Source organism: Stegostoma tigrinum, chromosome 11 (assembly GCF_030684315.1).
Source record: "Stegostoma tigrinum isolate sSteTig4 chromosome 11, sSteTig4.hap1, whole genome shotgun sequence".
NCBI classification, from domain to species: Eukaryota; Metazoa; Chordata; class Chondrichthyes; order Orectolobiformes; family Stegostomatidae; genus Stegostoma; species Stegostoma tigrinum.
The window spans coordinates 13,049,806-13,066,712 of record NC_081364.1 but is presented as its reverse complement, the minus strand read 5'-3'; the positions used below and the strand labels follow the sequence as shown (position 1 = coordinate 13,066,712).

General features: G+C 42.8%; 1 protein-coding gene across 4 annotated transcripts in view; it reads left to right on the top strand.

Annotated features, from left to right (window-relative positions):
- Positions 1-16,907, top strand: part of LOC125460389 (caM kinase-like vesicle-associated protein) — a 137,571-nt gene that overhangs the window by 64,365 nt on the left and 56,299 nt on the right. For all 4 annotated transcript variants that reach the window (XM_048547829.2, XM_048547832.2, XM_048547831.2 and 1 more), the window contains exon 4: positions 9,043-9,117. In XM_048547829.2, the coding sequence (XP_048403786.1) occupies positions 9,043-9,117 (75 nt within the window). The remainder of the gene's footprint in view (positions 1-9,042; positions 9,118-16,907) is intronic.

The following is a 16,907-nucleotide window of genomic DNA, read 5'->3' as shown; positions in this document are numbered from 1 at the left end:
TAAGTTTCAATTAGATCGCCCCTCCTCCTTCTAAACTCCATCAAGTAAAGACCCAGTGTCCTCAAATGTTCCTCATTTGTTAAGCCTTTCGTTTCTGGGATCATTCTCGTGAACCTCCTTTGAACCCACTCCAGGGCCTATACATCCTTCCTGTGGTATGGGGCCCAAAATTGCTGGCAATATTCTAAATGTGGTCTGACCAGAACCTTGTAAAGCCTCAGAAGTACATCCCTGCTTTTACACTCTAACCCTCTTGAAATAAATGCCAACTTCCTAACGACTGACTCAAACGGCAAGACTACCTTAAGACAATCCTGGACCAGGACTCCCAAGCCCCTTTGCATCTCAGATTTCTGAATTTTCTCCCCATTTAGAAAACATTCCATGTCTCTATTCTTCTTACCAAAGTGCACGACCTCACACTCTCCCACATTATATTCCACCTGCCACTTCTTTGTCCGCTCTCTTAACCTGTTTAAATCCTTCTGCAGGCTCTCTGCCTCCTCAATACTACCTGTCCCTCCACCTATCTTTGTATGATCTGAAACTTTAGCCAGAATGCCCTCTGTTCCTTCACCCAGATCATTAATACATGAAGTGAAAAGTTGTGGTCCCAACACTGACCCTTGTGGAACACCCACTAGTCACTGGCTGCCGTCCTGAGAAGGACCCTTTTAACACCACTCTGTTTTCTGCCAGACAGCTCATCTTCTATCCATCCTAGTACTTCTCCTCTAATTTATCCATTCCAATGCCTGTCCAACTGATCTTAGAACATAGAACATAGAACATAGAACAGTACAGCACAGAACAGGCCCTTCAGCCCACAATGTTGTGCCGACCATTGATCCTCATGGATGCACCCTCAAATTTCTGTGACCATATGCATGTCCAGCAGTCTCTTAAATGACCCCAATGACCTTGCTTCCACAACTGCTGCTGGCAACGCATTCCATGTTCTCACAACTCTCTGCGTAAAGAACCTGCCTCTGACATCCCCTCTATACTTTCCACCAACCAGCTTAAAACTATGACCCCTCGTGCTAGCCATTTCTGCCCTGGGAAATAGTCTCTGGCTATCGACTCTATCTATGCCTCTCATTATCTTGTATACCTCAATTAGGTCCCCTCTCCTCCTCCTTTTCTCCAATGAAAAGAGACCGAGCTCAGTCAACCTCTCTTCATAAGATAAGCCCTCCAGTCCAGGCAGCATCCTGGTAAACCTCCTCTGAACCCTCTCCAAAGCATCCACATCTTTCCTATAATAGGGCACCCAGAACTGGACGCAGTATTCCAAGTGCGGTCTAACCAAAGTTTTATAGAGCTGCAACAAGATCTCACGACTCTTAAACTCAATCCCCCTGTTAATGAAAGCCAAAACACCATATGCTTTCTTAACAACCCTGTCCACTTGGGTGGCCATTTTAAGGGATCTATGTATCTGCACACCAAGATCCCTCTGTTCCTCCACGCTGCCAAGAATCCTATCCTTAATCCTGTACTCAGCTTTCAAATTCGACCTTCCAAAATGCATCACCTCGCATTTATCCAGGTTGAACTCCATCTGCCACCTCTCAGCCCATCTCTGCATCCTGTCAATGTCCCGCTGCAGCCTACAACAGCCCTCTACACTGTCAACGACACCTCCGACCTTTGTGTCGTCTGCAAACTTGCTGACCCATCCTTCAATTCCCTCGTCCAAGTCATTAATAAAAATTACAAACAGTAGAGGCCCAAGGACAGAGCCCTGTGGAACCCCACTCACCACTGACTTCCAGGCAGAATATTTTCCTTCTACTACCACTCGCTGTCTTCTGTTGGCCAGCCAATTCTGTATCCAAGCAGCTAAGTTCCCCTGTATCCCATTCCTCCTGACCTTCTGAATGAGCCTTCCATGGGGAACCTTATCAAATGCCTTACTGAAGTCCATATACACCACATCCACAGCTTGACCCTCATCAACCTTACTAGTCACATCCTCAAAAAACTCGATAAGGTTTGTAAGGCATGACCTACCCCTCACAAAGCCGTGTTGACTGTATTTGATCAAGCCATGCTCTTCCAGATGGTCATAAATCTTATCCCTCAGAATCCTTTCTAACACCTTGCAGACGACAGACGTGAGACTTACCGGTCTATAATTGCCGGGGATTTCCCTATTTCCTTTCTTGAAGAGAGGAATTACATTTGCCTCTCTCCAGTCCTCAGGTACGACTCCAGTGGAGAGCGAGGATGCAAAGATCTTCGCAAGTGGCGAAGCAATTGCATTTCTCGCTTCCCAAAGCAGCCGAGGACAAATCTGATCCGGGCCTGGCGACTTGTCAATCTTCTCTATCTTTGGGCTCTATCACCACCTATCAGTTACTCCTTACTCCCTCCCCCAACCGTATCTTCTGCATATGAACCGACATTTTCCTAGCTACCATCGGTACTGCGGGAGGGTCACCAGATCTGAAACATTAACTCTGATTTCTCTTCACAGATGCTGCCAGACCTGCTGAGCTCTTCCAGCAATGTGTGCTGTTGTTTCTGATTTACAGCATCTGTAGTTCTTTCAGTTTATACTTTTCAGATTGCTTATAGATGTAATTTGGGTGGTGCTGTGTATATTTCACTGGCATATAGACAGCTTACTGTTTTATGCCAAACTCATTTCTTTGTTAAAGGAAGGACGGCAACCTGATCTGACCTTTGACAAAAACTGTTGACTTTATCTTCAGATTCTGATCCTAATAATTTTATTCACATGCAGTTAAGAGACAGCTGTTACTTTCCATAACAGTATAGAAACAGGACTAGATCATTTAGGCTTTACCGCCATTCAGAGAGATCCAGGCTGACTTGGCTGTGAACGCCATTTTCTTAACACCCTGGTGGCATCGGGTGGAATTTAAATTCAGTTAACAAAACCCAGAATTGTAATCGAGTCTCAGCAATAGCAGCCATGAAACTATCACTGGCTGGCATGAAAAATTATCTGGCTCACCAATGTCATCAAATTTAATCTGCTGGAAGCACCAACAACAGATTTTATAACAATACACAACATTAGATTTGTATACACGGAAGGCCCAAAGATCATGATTCTTTACTCACTGGCATTCAGGTTATTACAAACACAAAGGAAAAGTTGGATTAAATAAGGAGGTATTTACCAGATTCATGTGGAATGAGGTCTGTGGTTGACATCGGGTTGAGGAGTCTATTGCCCGTCTGCTCCACCACTTTACGTCAAAGATACCATTTTATCTAGAGAGACTCCGTCCAACTGTTCCCAAAGCCTTCCATCACCACCACTGCCTGTTGCCAGAAGTTCAGTTGTAATTATTATCAATCAAAGTGTTCATGTTGAAACAGAGCCCCATCATAATGCCACAGCACTGAGTGCATGAAGAACTTGCCTTATGAGGACAGATTGAACTGTTTAGGTCTATACTTGCTGGAGATGAGAAGAACGAGAGGAGATTCCATTGTAGTCTACAGGGCGCTAAAGGGATTGGACAGAGTGGGCACAGAGTGGATGTTTCCTCATTTAGGGTAATCTGGAATGAGAAGTCATAGTTCTAGGATAAGGAACGGCAGATTTAAAAACAGAAATGAAGAGAAATTACTATTCTGAAAGGATCATGAATCTGTGGAATTCACGAGCCATGGAGTCATGCAGCATGGAAACAGACCCTTTGGCCCAGCCAGACCATGCTGACTATAATCCCAAATGAAACTAGTTCCAGTTTGTATTGGTTGACAAAAACGGTCTCTGGATATTGTAAGTCTTTTGACCTGAAGGGTTTTCAATGATCAGTGGCAGACTGATGCCAAACCAATAATGGAAATATCGCAAAACAGGTTCAGACAAAGAAAGAAATATCACTTCAGCTGGTCTCCCAGGTTAGCCAATCTTTCCTCCTAACTCTCTCCCCCCCAACTCAATGCTCACAGCGCCAGGAGCCCGGGTTCAATTCCACCCTTGAGTAACTGCCCGTGTGCAGTTTGTACATTCTCCCTGTGTCTGTGCGGGCTTCCTTCAGGTGCTCCTATAGTTCAGGTTCTCCTATAGTTCAACGATGCACAGGTTAGGTAGATTGGCCATGCTAAATTGCCCATAGTGTCCTGGGATGTGCAGGCTAGGTGGGTTAGCCATGGGAAATGCTGAATTACAGGGATAGGGCAGGATGCTCTTTGGAGGTTCGGTATGGACTTGATGGGCCAAAAGGCTACTTCCACAATGTAGGGTTTCTATGACTCTAATCCAATGCTTGCTTTAAAGTTTTGAATATGACATATTCTCCGAATGGAAGACACTTCTGCTAGTAGATTGCATGCTGGGCCTCAATGTTGGATTTAACATTTCTACCTCCACTCACTTGAGAAAAGTTCACCAGAGCAGTAGATTTTTAAAAGAATGAAACACATATATCTCACCAGACTGACATGAATAAATCTGCAACTAACATTCTAGATGCTGGTTAAACTCCTTCCCAAACCAGTGCACCTTGGCAACACTGTGTGACATCTACAAGATGCAGCAACTTACCATGGCTCCTTTAACAGCATCTCTGAAACCCGCAGCCCTTACTACTGAGAAGGAGAAAGGTCAGCAGGTACATGGGAAAACCATTATTTGCAAGTTGTCCTTCAAGCCAAATGTCATCCAATAGCATTGCTCCTTCAGTGTCCTGGAAAGTCCCTTCCTAAAAACACTATTGGTGTAGATAGCAAGAACTGCAGTTGTTGGAGTCAAAGTCAATGCAGTGTGGAGCTGGAGGAACACTGCAGGTCAGCACAGTCAATACGATGTGGAGCCGGAGGAACACAGCAGGTCAGCACAGTCAATACGATGTGGAGCCGGAGGAACACAGCAGGTCAGCACAGTCAATACGGTGTGGAGCCGGAGGAACACAGCAGGTCAGCACAGTCAATACGGTGTGGAGCCAGAGGAACACAGCAGGTCAGCACAGTCAATACGGTGTGGAGCCGGAGGAACACAGCAGGTCAGCATAGTCAATACGGTGTGGAGCTGGAGGAACACAGCAGGTCAGGCAGCAACTACATTCCTCCAGCTCCACACCGTATTGACTATGCTGACCTGCTGTGTTCCTCCGGCTCCACACCATATTGACTATGCTGACCTGCTGTGTTCCTCCAGTCCCACACCATATTGACTGTGCTGACCTGCTATGTTCCTCCGGCTCCACACCGTATTGACTATGCTGACCTGCTGTGTTCGTCCATCTCCACACCGTATTGAGACTATTAGTGTATTCAAACCAGATGGACTACAACGGTTCATGGAGACAGCTCACCACCAATGTCTGAAGGACAATTAAGAATGTGCAATAAATGTTTGCAATGCCAGAATACCTAGGAATAAATAAATGTAACATTTAATACTAAATACATTTTTATTAATACTGAATGTTGAATACTTAAAACTAAATCAGAAGAATATGAATAATTAGTTTAGCTGGTTTGACTTCAAACCCTTGCTTGTTTGGTTTCCAAAATGACTCTGAGTATTGGCAAGAAATCTCACAGGAGGAGGTAGAAGTTTAAGTATTGAAATCAGCCTGGAAATTGACAGAAAGTTTGGCCACCAGTGGATGCCAGGATTGTTAAATCATTAATACGTTGCAGCATGGTAACAGGTGACAATTCCAAATTTTATTTGATCCAAAAACTCTCCTATTTTACCAGTAACTACAAAGAAAAATACAAATTAACACTTATTCTTCCCATCCTTTTCTTCTGTACCTACTTCTATTCCATCACTCTGCCTATTGTAAATCTATTCAAATGCAGGTTCTTAAAACACAGATAGTTTTATTTGTTTTACCCTTTTATGGGATACAAGCCTTGATAGCAAGGGCAGCATTTATTGCCTGTCCCTAATTGCCTTCAAGAAAGTGGTGGTGAACTACCTTTGGGAACTGTAGTGGTCTTTCTGGCCCAGGTACATGCATAATGCTGTTAGACAGGGATGCAGTTACATATAGCTAGGTGGAGGGCAGTTTAGCATCCAGTCTAGAGTCACATGTAGGCAACACCACATCAGGATGGCAGATTTCCTTCCCTAAAGGATGTTAGTGAACCAACTGGGTAATTGACAACAACGTAACACTTGAACCATTAGGTAGAATTCAGACTTGAATGGAATAAGGAATAAATAATGATACTGGCAAATGTACCAAATTCTCAAACTAATTTTATTGAATTGGGCTTAAAAATCACAAGGATATGAACAGTATGCTGATCATAGAACCCCTACAGTGTGGAAGAAGGCCATTCAGCCCATCAAGCCCACATTGACTCTCCGACCCAACCCTAACTCTGTAATTCTGCATTTTCTTTAGTTAATCCACCTAACCTGCGCATCTTTGGACACTATGGGGAAATTTAACATGGCCAATCCTCCTAACCTGCACATCTTTGGACACTATGGGGAAATTTAGCATGGCCAATCCTCCTAACCTGCATATCTTTGGACACTATGGGGAAATTTAGCATGGCCAATCCTCCTAACCTGCACATCTTTGGACACTATGGGGAAATTTAGCATGGCCAATCCACCTAACCTGTACATCTTTGGACACTATGGGGAAATTTAGCATGGCCAATCCTCCTAACCTGCATATCTTCAGACTATGGGAGGAAACAGGGGCACCCAGGTAAAACCCACACAAACACAGGGAGAATTTGCAAACTCCACACAGATAATTGGCTGACGATGAAGTGGAACGCAGGTCCCTGGCACTGTGAGGCAGCAGTGCCAACCACTGAGCCACCATTCCACCCTGATAGTTAATGAACAGGTAAATCAGATCATGTGGGCTCTCTTAAAGCTAACAAGCTTATATTAAAAAAGTACAAACTATGGTACAGTGACAGGGACACTATCTCTGAGCCAGAAGGCCTGGGTTCAAGTTCTACCTGCTCCAGAGATGTGTAATAATAATCTGAGGTGGTTGATTAAAGAATTTACAAACTGATTTATTTTAATACAATGATGTCCATATTGTTGTAAATGCCCTGCTGAAGCTGCACTTTTCCAATCCCCAGGAGAATTGGCCTCACTCCTTTTTTACAATGGATGCAAAGGTTTACACATCAAATCACCTTGGTTACTTTCACAAAGTTGAATCTGCCACATAACCTCAAGCTTTTCCCTTCAAACCCTTTAGGTTAAATTGCACGGAACAAAGGGCATCCCTTCTTCCAGGCACCTGCTTTAACTTAACCAGAAGACTAAAAGTTTTCACTTTCTGTGAACAATACCCAGCCCAGTTGCTCCCTTCCAGTCTGTGTTCACGCTTTGGAGTGTTGCCAGATACCCAGGGAGCAAAATGTAATTCTGATACACTGGCTGACCTCCAACTCTGTCTTATACGCCTCTGTACTTGTGCTCAGAAGCAGGGTCAAAGACACAGCCTAAAGCTTCACTCAATACCAAACTGTCCCAGTTCCTGTTTGATTATAGGACCACACCTCACACAAGTACACAGAAAGCTCTAACAGAACAAAATAAAAGCAGTCAGAGGTTGGTTATCTCTGTATGGTCACGAATACGAGAGGTCAAATTGGTCACCCCTCATCAACAGAGTTCCTATGGATTGTTTCAAAATACCCTTTTGGACTGCTAGAAGATCTCCAAACATCCTTTGTTTATGATAAGCATCATTCAGATGTATCCTTCACACTGTTCCAAGGTTTTTTGCTCCTTGGCCACAACAATAACCGTGAAGTGAGAAGTTTCAAGACTCCATTTATTATAGTAACCCTGCCAGTGTTTTGACAATCAGAAATATTGGTCCCATTGGAAGGTTTGCAATTTGAACCAACTTCATGCCTGACCTCTTATAATTCCAGGCTCTGGTCTTTTTATTACCTATATCCTGCCTTAAGAAGACAAATGAATTAAGAATTATAACAGCTTAGATTCTTACAGCTTGGAAACAGACCCTTCAGTCCAACTCATCCAGGTTTCCTGAACTAAATTAGTCCCAGTTCCCGACTGTTTGGCCCATATCCCTCTAAACCCATCTTACTCATGTACCCGTCCGAATGTCTTTTAAATGTTGTAACTGTCCTGGCTATATTTCATTCCCTTAACCCTCTGTTCCCTCAAAGATTAAAGTTGCAAATTCAACAATTTAACATATAATTTCTTGTATGCATTCTCATAACTGGCATTCGTAGTAAGCTGAAAATTGCCTTTTCCATTTGTGTGACACAGGTTCTATAGCACATTGGAATAAGTTTACAATTCAGATTTGTTTAAATTCACTGAATTTAATTGCCACCAGTCACTATGGTGGGATTTGAACCCACATCCTCTGAGAATCAGCCTGGGTCACCAGAGTATTAGGAACAGCATCAAGGGATTGGTTAGATCAGTTGTTTCGACAGCTGGCTTATGATGACGGCAGTATATGGACAGTTTCTGCCCCAGCTGGGGGTCACCAAGAAGGTTCTTCCTTCTCAATGTCATGCTTCATCTAAGGCATGGAGACTCTTCGGTTAAGTTCACCATGAGTCATCTTTCTGTATGAATCGTGTGGTTCACAGGGATGATGGTGAATTTACCTTTAGTAATACCATCACTGCACCACTGTCTCTGCTTTCAACAAGCTAATGCTTAATAAAGCTGCAGTAGTTTGTATTGAGCACGTAGAGGTCAACAGACAGCCCAGCCACAAGTGTTGCTTAAGTGTTGTGGAGATAAATTACCCAAATAGCAGTGGCATGGGCAGGTTGAAATTTGTTCTCTATTGGTATTTATTCAAACATTAAAGACATGGACATGGACTTGAAGATCACCCCTTAGAATCCATCCTTCAGCAGTAAACAAATGTACCTGGCAATGCAAATAAGTCTCCTAAACCAGGGGAGCTCATTTAGCTCAATTACATTTTGCAATGTTGCTAGATTTCTCAGAGGTCTGCTGGTCTCACCAATGTTAATGTTTCTTGCTCCCTTTCAGTCATATGAAAGAATAAGCTTTTCATTTCTACAGCCCATGCTGAAATGCTTTGTTCTTTCTCACAGGGTGAAGCATCCAAACATATTACAGCTGGTCGACGTCTTTGAAACACGCAAGGAATATTTCATTTTCCTGGAACTGTAAGTTAACGTGCAAAAGAATGCAAAGGTTAGGGACGGAAGAGGGAAAATGACTGTATGACCAAAATGACTGCTTATTTCCAGTGTTAAAGATCGGTTTGCAACTTCAATGCTCAATTTTAGTCCTGGGCTTGGTGACCGTAGAATTTCGGATTGAGCTACGGTTTAAACCTTACTCCACCCAATTGAACTCTTAATCCATGCTGTCACTTCCACATTTTTGCAAATGGATTAGCAGTGCAATATTAATTGGAGGAAAAACATCAAATTCCAAGCAATAAAATATTAAAATAATTTGAACATAGAACATAGAAGTGCACAGCACAGGAATGGGCCTTTTGGCCCACGATGTTGTGCCGAACATGATGCCAAACTAAACCAATCCGTTCTGCGTGCCCTTGGTCCATATCCAGGCTTTGCATATGTTCTAACCATTGAGAAGCAATTTTCCCCGCTCTGGATTCTGTATACACTGAGCAATGTACCAACAAGCTAATGCCGCACATGGAACTCGGTACATTCCCAAAACAAAAGTTAGAGTATTGTTCAGGAGCTCCTTTGATAAAATTCAATGCTACCTGAAGGAGCACTACATTGTCACAAGTGCCACCCTTAAGAGGCTCAGTGAGCCCACTTTGCTCTTACACATATCTAGTGACTATAGTACACAGGCTCATATTATGGGGGAATGGATCCACATCAGTAAGATTTGCTTTAATGCAGACTGTATAAAAATATTTGGAATCCAGAAAGTTGCACACAAGCTCATAACCTTGATATTATGGCAACATGCAGAAAGGGAATTTCCTAAAACAGTATTACACGTCTGTCTGGAGTGGGGAATCAATCTTTTAGCAGCTGACAGATCATCAACCTTGAGCAGAAGGGTTTTAAGGACTGGATGTTGACATCCAGAGCTTTTGATTGTGGTCAACATCATTGGGCTCCTCTGAGAATCCATGCTCACTAAAACTTAATTTAATCTGCTAGTAACAGTTTTGTTTTGACTTGGCATGGTCTTTCCAGGGTATCTGACAGAAACATCATCTCACTGGAATCCATGATGTGTCTGCGATCCTTATAAAATACTTGTGACAGTCAGCTCTCTTCTGTTCATAGACAACAGATCAGAAGCTCCTTCCAAAAGTTTTGGTCATTTGCCTTTAAGAGGAGGTGACTTGCCTGTAGTTGCTGCACTTGCTGTTTGCTGTTTCTGAACTGTTCCGATGTCCTTTAGTTTATACATGGTTCAACTGCTCTGTCAACTTGCACGAAATTAGCTTCCAAGTAATTTCTTAAAGTCAAACCCCATTACAACTTGCTTTGAAGATGCTTGAAATTTTGAGGCAGTTCTCCCTTGAAAGTGAGCAACAGCCCTTTAAAAGTTTCTAGGGTGTGTGGAATAAATGATGAATCGTACCTTTACTCCAAGAATAGCTCCTAAACATGATCAAACCGGGACCCAAGTCTGGAGGCTTTGAGAGACATAGTCTTTCCATCCCTTGTACACTTATGCTTCATAAAACCTAAATAGTGAGGGATGGCAGAGCTCTGAGCTGCAGAGGTATTTAGTGCCTGGATGATGAAAGGTTGGAATGTATGTACAACAAGTAATTTGGAGTGTCAATACAAAGTTATCATTAATTGTGTGGAGAATTAAATACAAAAGCAGAGATGTTATGCTCCAGTTAGAAAGGGTACTGCTGAGTCCATATCTTGAGTTGTGTGTAAGTAAGGAAGGATGTTAATGTGCTGGAAACAGCTCTGGAAAGGTTTAGAAGACTGATACTTGAAATGGGTGAGTTGTCTTATGAAGCAATGTTGGACAGGAAAGATTTGTATCCACTGCAATTTAATAGAATAATGGGCCATTTGACTGAAACAGATAAGAGACCAAGGCATCTAGATTTGGCAGATGTGGAGAGGATTTTATAGAATCCAACAGTGTGGAAGCAGGCCATTCAGCCCAACAAGTCCACATCAACCCTCCGAAGAGCATCCCATCCAGCCCAATCCACCTACCTATCCCTGTATTTCCAATGGCTAATGCACCTAACCCACACATCCGTGGACACTACTTAGCATGGCCAATCCACTGAACCTACACATCTTTGGACTGTGGGAGGAAACTGGAGCACCCAGAGACAAACTGCAAAGGCACAGGGTGGACATCCACACAGACAGTCTCCCGAGGGTGGAATCATACCTGGGCCTGTGGCACGGTGAAGCTGCAGTACTAACCACTGAGCCACCATGCCACTTTAAGATGTTTCCTGCTATGGGAGAATCAAGAACTAGGGGGCACTATTTAAAAATAAGAAGTTGCTCTTTAAAAACAAAACTTCAATTAGACTTTTTTTTGTCAATGAGGGCCGATGTGTCTTTGGAACTGTCTTCGTGAAAAGACGGTGGGAAGTGGAGTCTCTGAACATTTTTAAGGTAAAGATGGATAGATTCTTGGTGAGTAAGAACGTGAAGAATTATCCAGAGTCAGTGCGATTGTGGATTTGAAGTTAAATCAGATCAGCCATGACCTTGCTAAATGGCAGATCAAGGTGGAAGGGCCAAATTGCCTACTTCTGCTTCATGATTTTATGATAGTGCTTCAAATGTTGCACCACGTAACTTGTCTGCCCTAGTTCCTCATGCAGTACCTGTTCTTTTGGTTAAGGAAACAGCCAAGTGATCAGCTCAGTGGATGCTATATTCACATAACACTCTAAGGGCAGAGATCCTACACATTATACGAAATATTGACAATAGCAAACTTGATCAGATATAGCTCATATCCAAAGAGCAAACAAAAAATCACAAGACCCTTCAAATCTAAAGAAGAAAAGAGCAATTGAATTTGCATAGCATCTTTCACAAGCTATACACCACCTAAAAGGGAAAAAACAGTAAATTTGAGAATGAGCAGCGCTTCGAAAGCTTGTGATTTCAAATAAGCCAGCTGGGCTTATTATGTATACCTCAGAACTGCTCGACCACATACTGAAACAAATCAGGTGCCACAGCCATACTGCCTTTCCCCACCACTGCCTACCTGCACTCACCTATCACCACCCCACCTACCTTCCCCAGTCCCATCCCTCCTCTCTCTATTTATTTCAGAGCTCCCTTCTCCACTGCCCCATTTCTGAAGAAGGGTCCCAACTCGAAACGTCAGCTTTCTTGCTCCTCTGATGCTGCCTAGCCTGCTGCGTTCCTCCAGCTCCACACTGTGTTAGCTAGTACAACCAATGTGTCCATTTCAAAGAATTACTGTTTATTTTGTTGCTTTTTCACCTTCAGTGGTATAATTTTGGAATCTAATCATTGTGGCATTGTAGAAAACACAGACAGCAAGCTTTCACAAACATCAATAAAAGAAACTCATAGAATCCCAACAGTGTGGAAACACCTTTCCCAACAGCTTTCGGCCAACAAGTCCACACTGACCCTCAGAGCATCCCACCCAGACCTATCGCCTGTAACCCACCTAATCTACACATCCCTGAACACTACCGGCAATTTAGGATGACCAATCACCTAGCCTGCACATGTTTGGACTGTGGGAGGAAACTGGAGCACCCGGAGGAAACCCACACAGACACAGGGAAGAACATGCAAACTCCACACAGACAGTTACCTGAGGGTGGAATTGAACCCAGGTCACTGATGCTGTGACCCACCGTGCCACTCCTCATAGAGTGGCTGTAGACTTGTGCTCAACCATGATTCCTAGTGGTGGTGGGAGTCTCGTTGTCAGTTTTGATATGTTCTTGATGTAGGGCAGTGTGGCCAGTGTGTTAGGGTGTACTATGTCCTCCTTTTTTTTGTATTCATTCATGGGATGAGACAGCAAGCCCTGGCTTGGCAGCATTTATTGCCCATCTCTAATTGCCCAGAGGGCAGTTAAGATTCAATCACATTGCTATGGGTGTGGAGTTACATGTAGGCCAGACCAGGTAAAGATGGCAGTTTCCTTCCATAAAGGACATTAGTGAACCAGATGGGTATTTCCAACAATCGACAATGGATTCATAGTCATCATTAGATTCTTAATACCAGATATTTATCGAATTCAGATTCCACCATCGGCCATGGTGGGAGTTGAATCTGGGTCCCCAGAACTTTATCTGTGTCTCTGGACTAACAGTCCAGTGATAATAACGCTATCCTATCATTTACTCCCTACCCCATCCCCCACCCTATTTTCTGCACATAAGCCAACGTTTTCCCAGTTACCATCAGTTCTGAGGAAGGGTCACCGACCCGAAATGTTAACTCTGATTTTTTTTCTTCACAGATGCTGCCAGATCTGCTGAGCTTTTCCAGCATCTTCTGTTTTTGTTGCTGAAGGTTAGAAATTGAACCTAATAGTTACGTGCTTTGTAAGCTTTTATATGTCAGTATTATAAACGCAGGCCTCCTTCAGGGCCAAGCAGAAAAGTTCTGAATTGATTGAAATCGAGTAACGCTCACTTGATTTTGTATTTAAGAGCTGGGGACATGCCCCCTTCTCATCTCCTTCACCTCTGATTGTTTTTTATTTCCATTAACAGGATTTGCATTTAAATTATTCAATTGGAAACAGGGGTGATTTACCAGTGGTGGTTAATAGTTGAAAGGAATACCATGGCGCTTTGGTAATGGGGCAAGATATTAGCCAATTGTGTGGAAGGGTATTTCTGGATATGAAAGAAAAGAGCTAGGGAAACAGTTGGAAAAATGGGTGATTTAATAGTGGTGGTTAATAGTCACATATTGCCGGAGGTGACTTGGTGGTTGAGGAAGTCATTTGGTTGTGTGTTATAGCATTTCTGGATATTAAAATTGGGGAATAAAATAAGAAAGAAAAGAGCTGGGGGAGAGAGGCTGTTGTGGAACAATAGTAATGTCCCTTCCTTCAAGCCAGGAAGCCTGGATTCAAGTCGTACCTGCTCTAGTGTGTAATAACATCTCTGAACACGTTGATTCAAAATTACAGAGTGAAGAATTGGTGGACCTTTGTGGTGCAGTGGTAATGTCCCTACCTCTGGACTAAGAGGCCTCAGTTCAAGTCCCACCTGCTCCAGAGGTGTGTCATAACATATCTAAGCTTGTTGATTAAAGAAACCAAGAGCTGGGGAGAAAACACATATGATTTACTGGTGGTGGTCAATAGAGAGGGGAAAAAGTCCCTTTGGTGATCGGACAAAAAAGGCCGTTCAGTTATGTGTCCGATATAAAGAAAAGACAAGAGCTGAGGAGATTGATGGTGATTAATGGATGAAAGATGCCATGGGTGATTTTCTGGCCATTCAGTTGTTTGATTATGGTTCCAGATATGACCAAAAAACAGAACAGTGGAGGCTTGGAATCATTTCCCCATGTTTCAGATGTGTTTTATAACATGTCTGAACAAGTTGATTTAAAAAATATAAGATTTAGAAGACTCATTGTCCCTCAAGGGCTGTAAAGTAGATGCTGAGAGGATGTTTCCTCTGATGAGAGAGTGTAAGACCAGAAGGCATAGTCTCAGAATAAAGGGTTGCCATTTTAAGACTTAGATGAAGACGAATTTCTTCTCTCGGGCGTTGCGAGTCTTCATAAGTCTTTGCCACATACAGCTGGGGGTGGGGTAGTTTCTTGGTGTACATTTAATGCTGAGATAGAATAATGATCAGGAGCGAATTAAGAATTGTGGAAAATGGAAGGGAAAATGGATCTGAGGAATGTGAGGTCAACTATGATCCTACTGAATGACAGAGCAAACTCAAGGAACTGAACAGTCTACTTCTGTTCCTATTTTTTGTGGTCACACGGTACTTTAGTTAGAAACATGGCGATTTGCTGGTGGTAAGAAAACATTTGGAGGTGTGTAATAGCATCTCTGGATAGAAATAAAAAGAAAAAGCCTACGTTCAAGTCCCACCTGCTCCAGAGGTGTTTCATAACATGCCTAAACAGGCTGATTAAAAATATATGTAGTTAGGATTCATAATGCACAGTCCGATGAGGCAATGGCTTTCAAAACAAAACTTGGCAAACCTTTGAAAGAAAAACATTGCAAGGAAGTGCGGAAAGACCAAAGGATTAGGACCAACAGCAGAGCTGGCTTTAAGAGAATGAGTTGGGTTCTAGGGATCGTGGAGCATGGAGTGCATCCAGTAATGCTCTCAGTGCTTTGAGAGAGAGATGGACACCACAGGAACTGGAATGCATCATCTGCTCCTCTGCCAACACTGTTGTGATTGATTTCCCTCCCTTCCCTTTTTGCTTTTGTTACACTGGTGTCCAGAGTGTGTTATTTGTTCATTACTAATTAAATAATTTGTTAACTCAGTGACAGATGCTGAACTTCTTTTTGTTTAAAATAAGATGAGCTCTTCCTGGTGGACAGCCTTTGTAATTTGATTAATTGGAAAGTGGTGGTGAGTTTCTAAATTAAAACAAAAACTGTGGAGTTCGTTGCTGGACAGGGAAAGGTTCCTGACGGGAAAACTGGAAATTGTTGTTTGTGCTGAACTATAGATTTACAATAAAACCCTTGTAAATTTGTGCAATTGCTGCTTAATACAGATTTGTGAAATATTACACACAGACATTACAGACATGTTCTTCCTCACCCAATTGCTACCGTTCTAATTTGTTATAAGGCACATGTGAATCCTTAGGTAGAGCCCATTGCCTACGTACAATTAAAGACAAGTATATACGTTTAACAACGACTTTCTCAAGGACAATTGGGAATGGACAATAAACAGTGCAAGTGGTGCCAACATCTCATCAGCAAATATAAAATTCCCAGTCCCAGATTAATCCCACTCCCTCATTATACCAAACCATGTTGACCCACAGTGGGCTGTCTTGTGTTCAATTTAAAATCATGACCCTCAGCATTGATTAAATCCTTCTGGCTTCTGTACCTTCTTCCAGAATTACATTACATCCAACCAAGCATTCAATTTTGCAAACTCTAAGCTTATTTTAGTGCAAGTAATTGCACTCTGATCCTTCTGAGCCTGAAGGTGGTGGGTTCAAGTCTTACTCAAGAAACTTGTAGACAAGATCTAGGGTCAGCACATCAGCTCGGTACTGAGGGAGAGGGGCACTGTTGGAGATGTTGTATTTTGGATTGGGAATTAGGGCATAGGTATATGAGAGTTCCAAACTCTGCCAATGGTGACGCACCAGAACTAAAAGGCTCAGGATGAATCCAAAAGGTTCAGGACTCAAGTAAGCAATAGATAGCAGTCAGTCATCCCAGTGGGGAGGCAATTGCCTCATGGTATTATTGCTGGACTGTAATCCAGAAACCCAGATAATGTACTTGGGATCCAGGTTCTAATCCCCCCATGGCTGATGTTGGAGTTTGAATTCAATAAAAAAACCTGGAATTAAGAATTTAATGATGACCGTAAATCCATTGTCGATTGTCCGGAAAAACCCATCCCTAATGTCCTTTAGGGAAGGAAACTGCCATCCTTACCTAGTTTGGCCTACATGTGACACCAACCCACAGCAATGTGGTTGATTCATAACTGCCCTCTGGGCAGTTAGGGATGGGCAATAAATGCTGGCCTAGCCAGTGATGCCCTCATCCCGTGAATGAATAAATTTAAAAAAAACTCACCTGTCTAGGCCTTATCACAGAGTCCCTGAGCAAACCCACAGGACAGAGTGGGGAGAGATATGGAAACACAGGGTTAAGAATGGTCTGGCAGCAGTCCACAGATGCTTTATCGAGGCTGGAGGATTACTTCAGTGCTGCTCCTTCCAGCCCAACAAAAAAACCTCTTGTAGGTTTTGAAAATTTTTCTTTG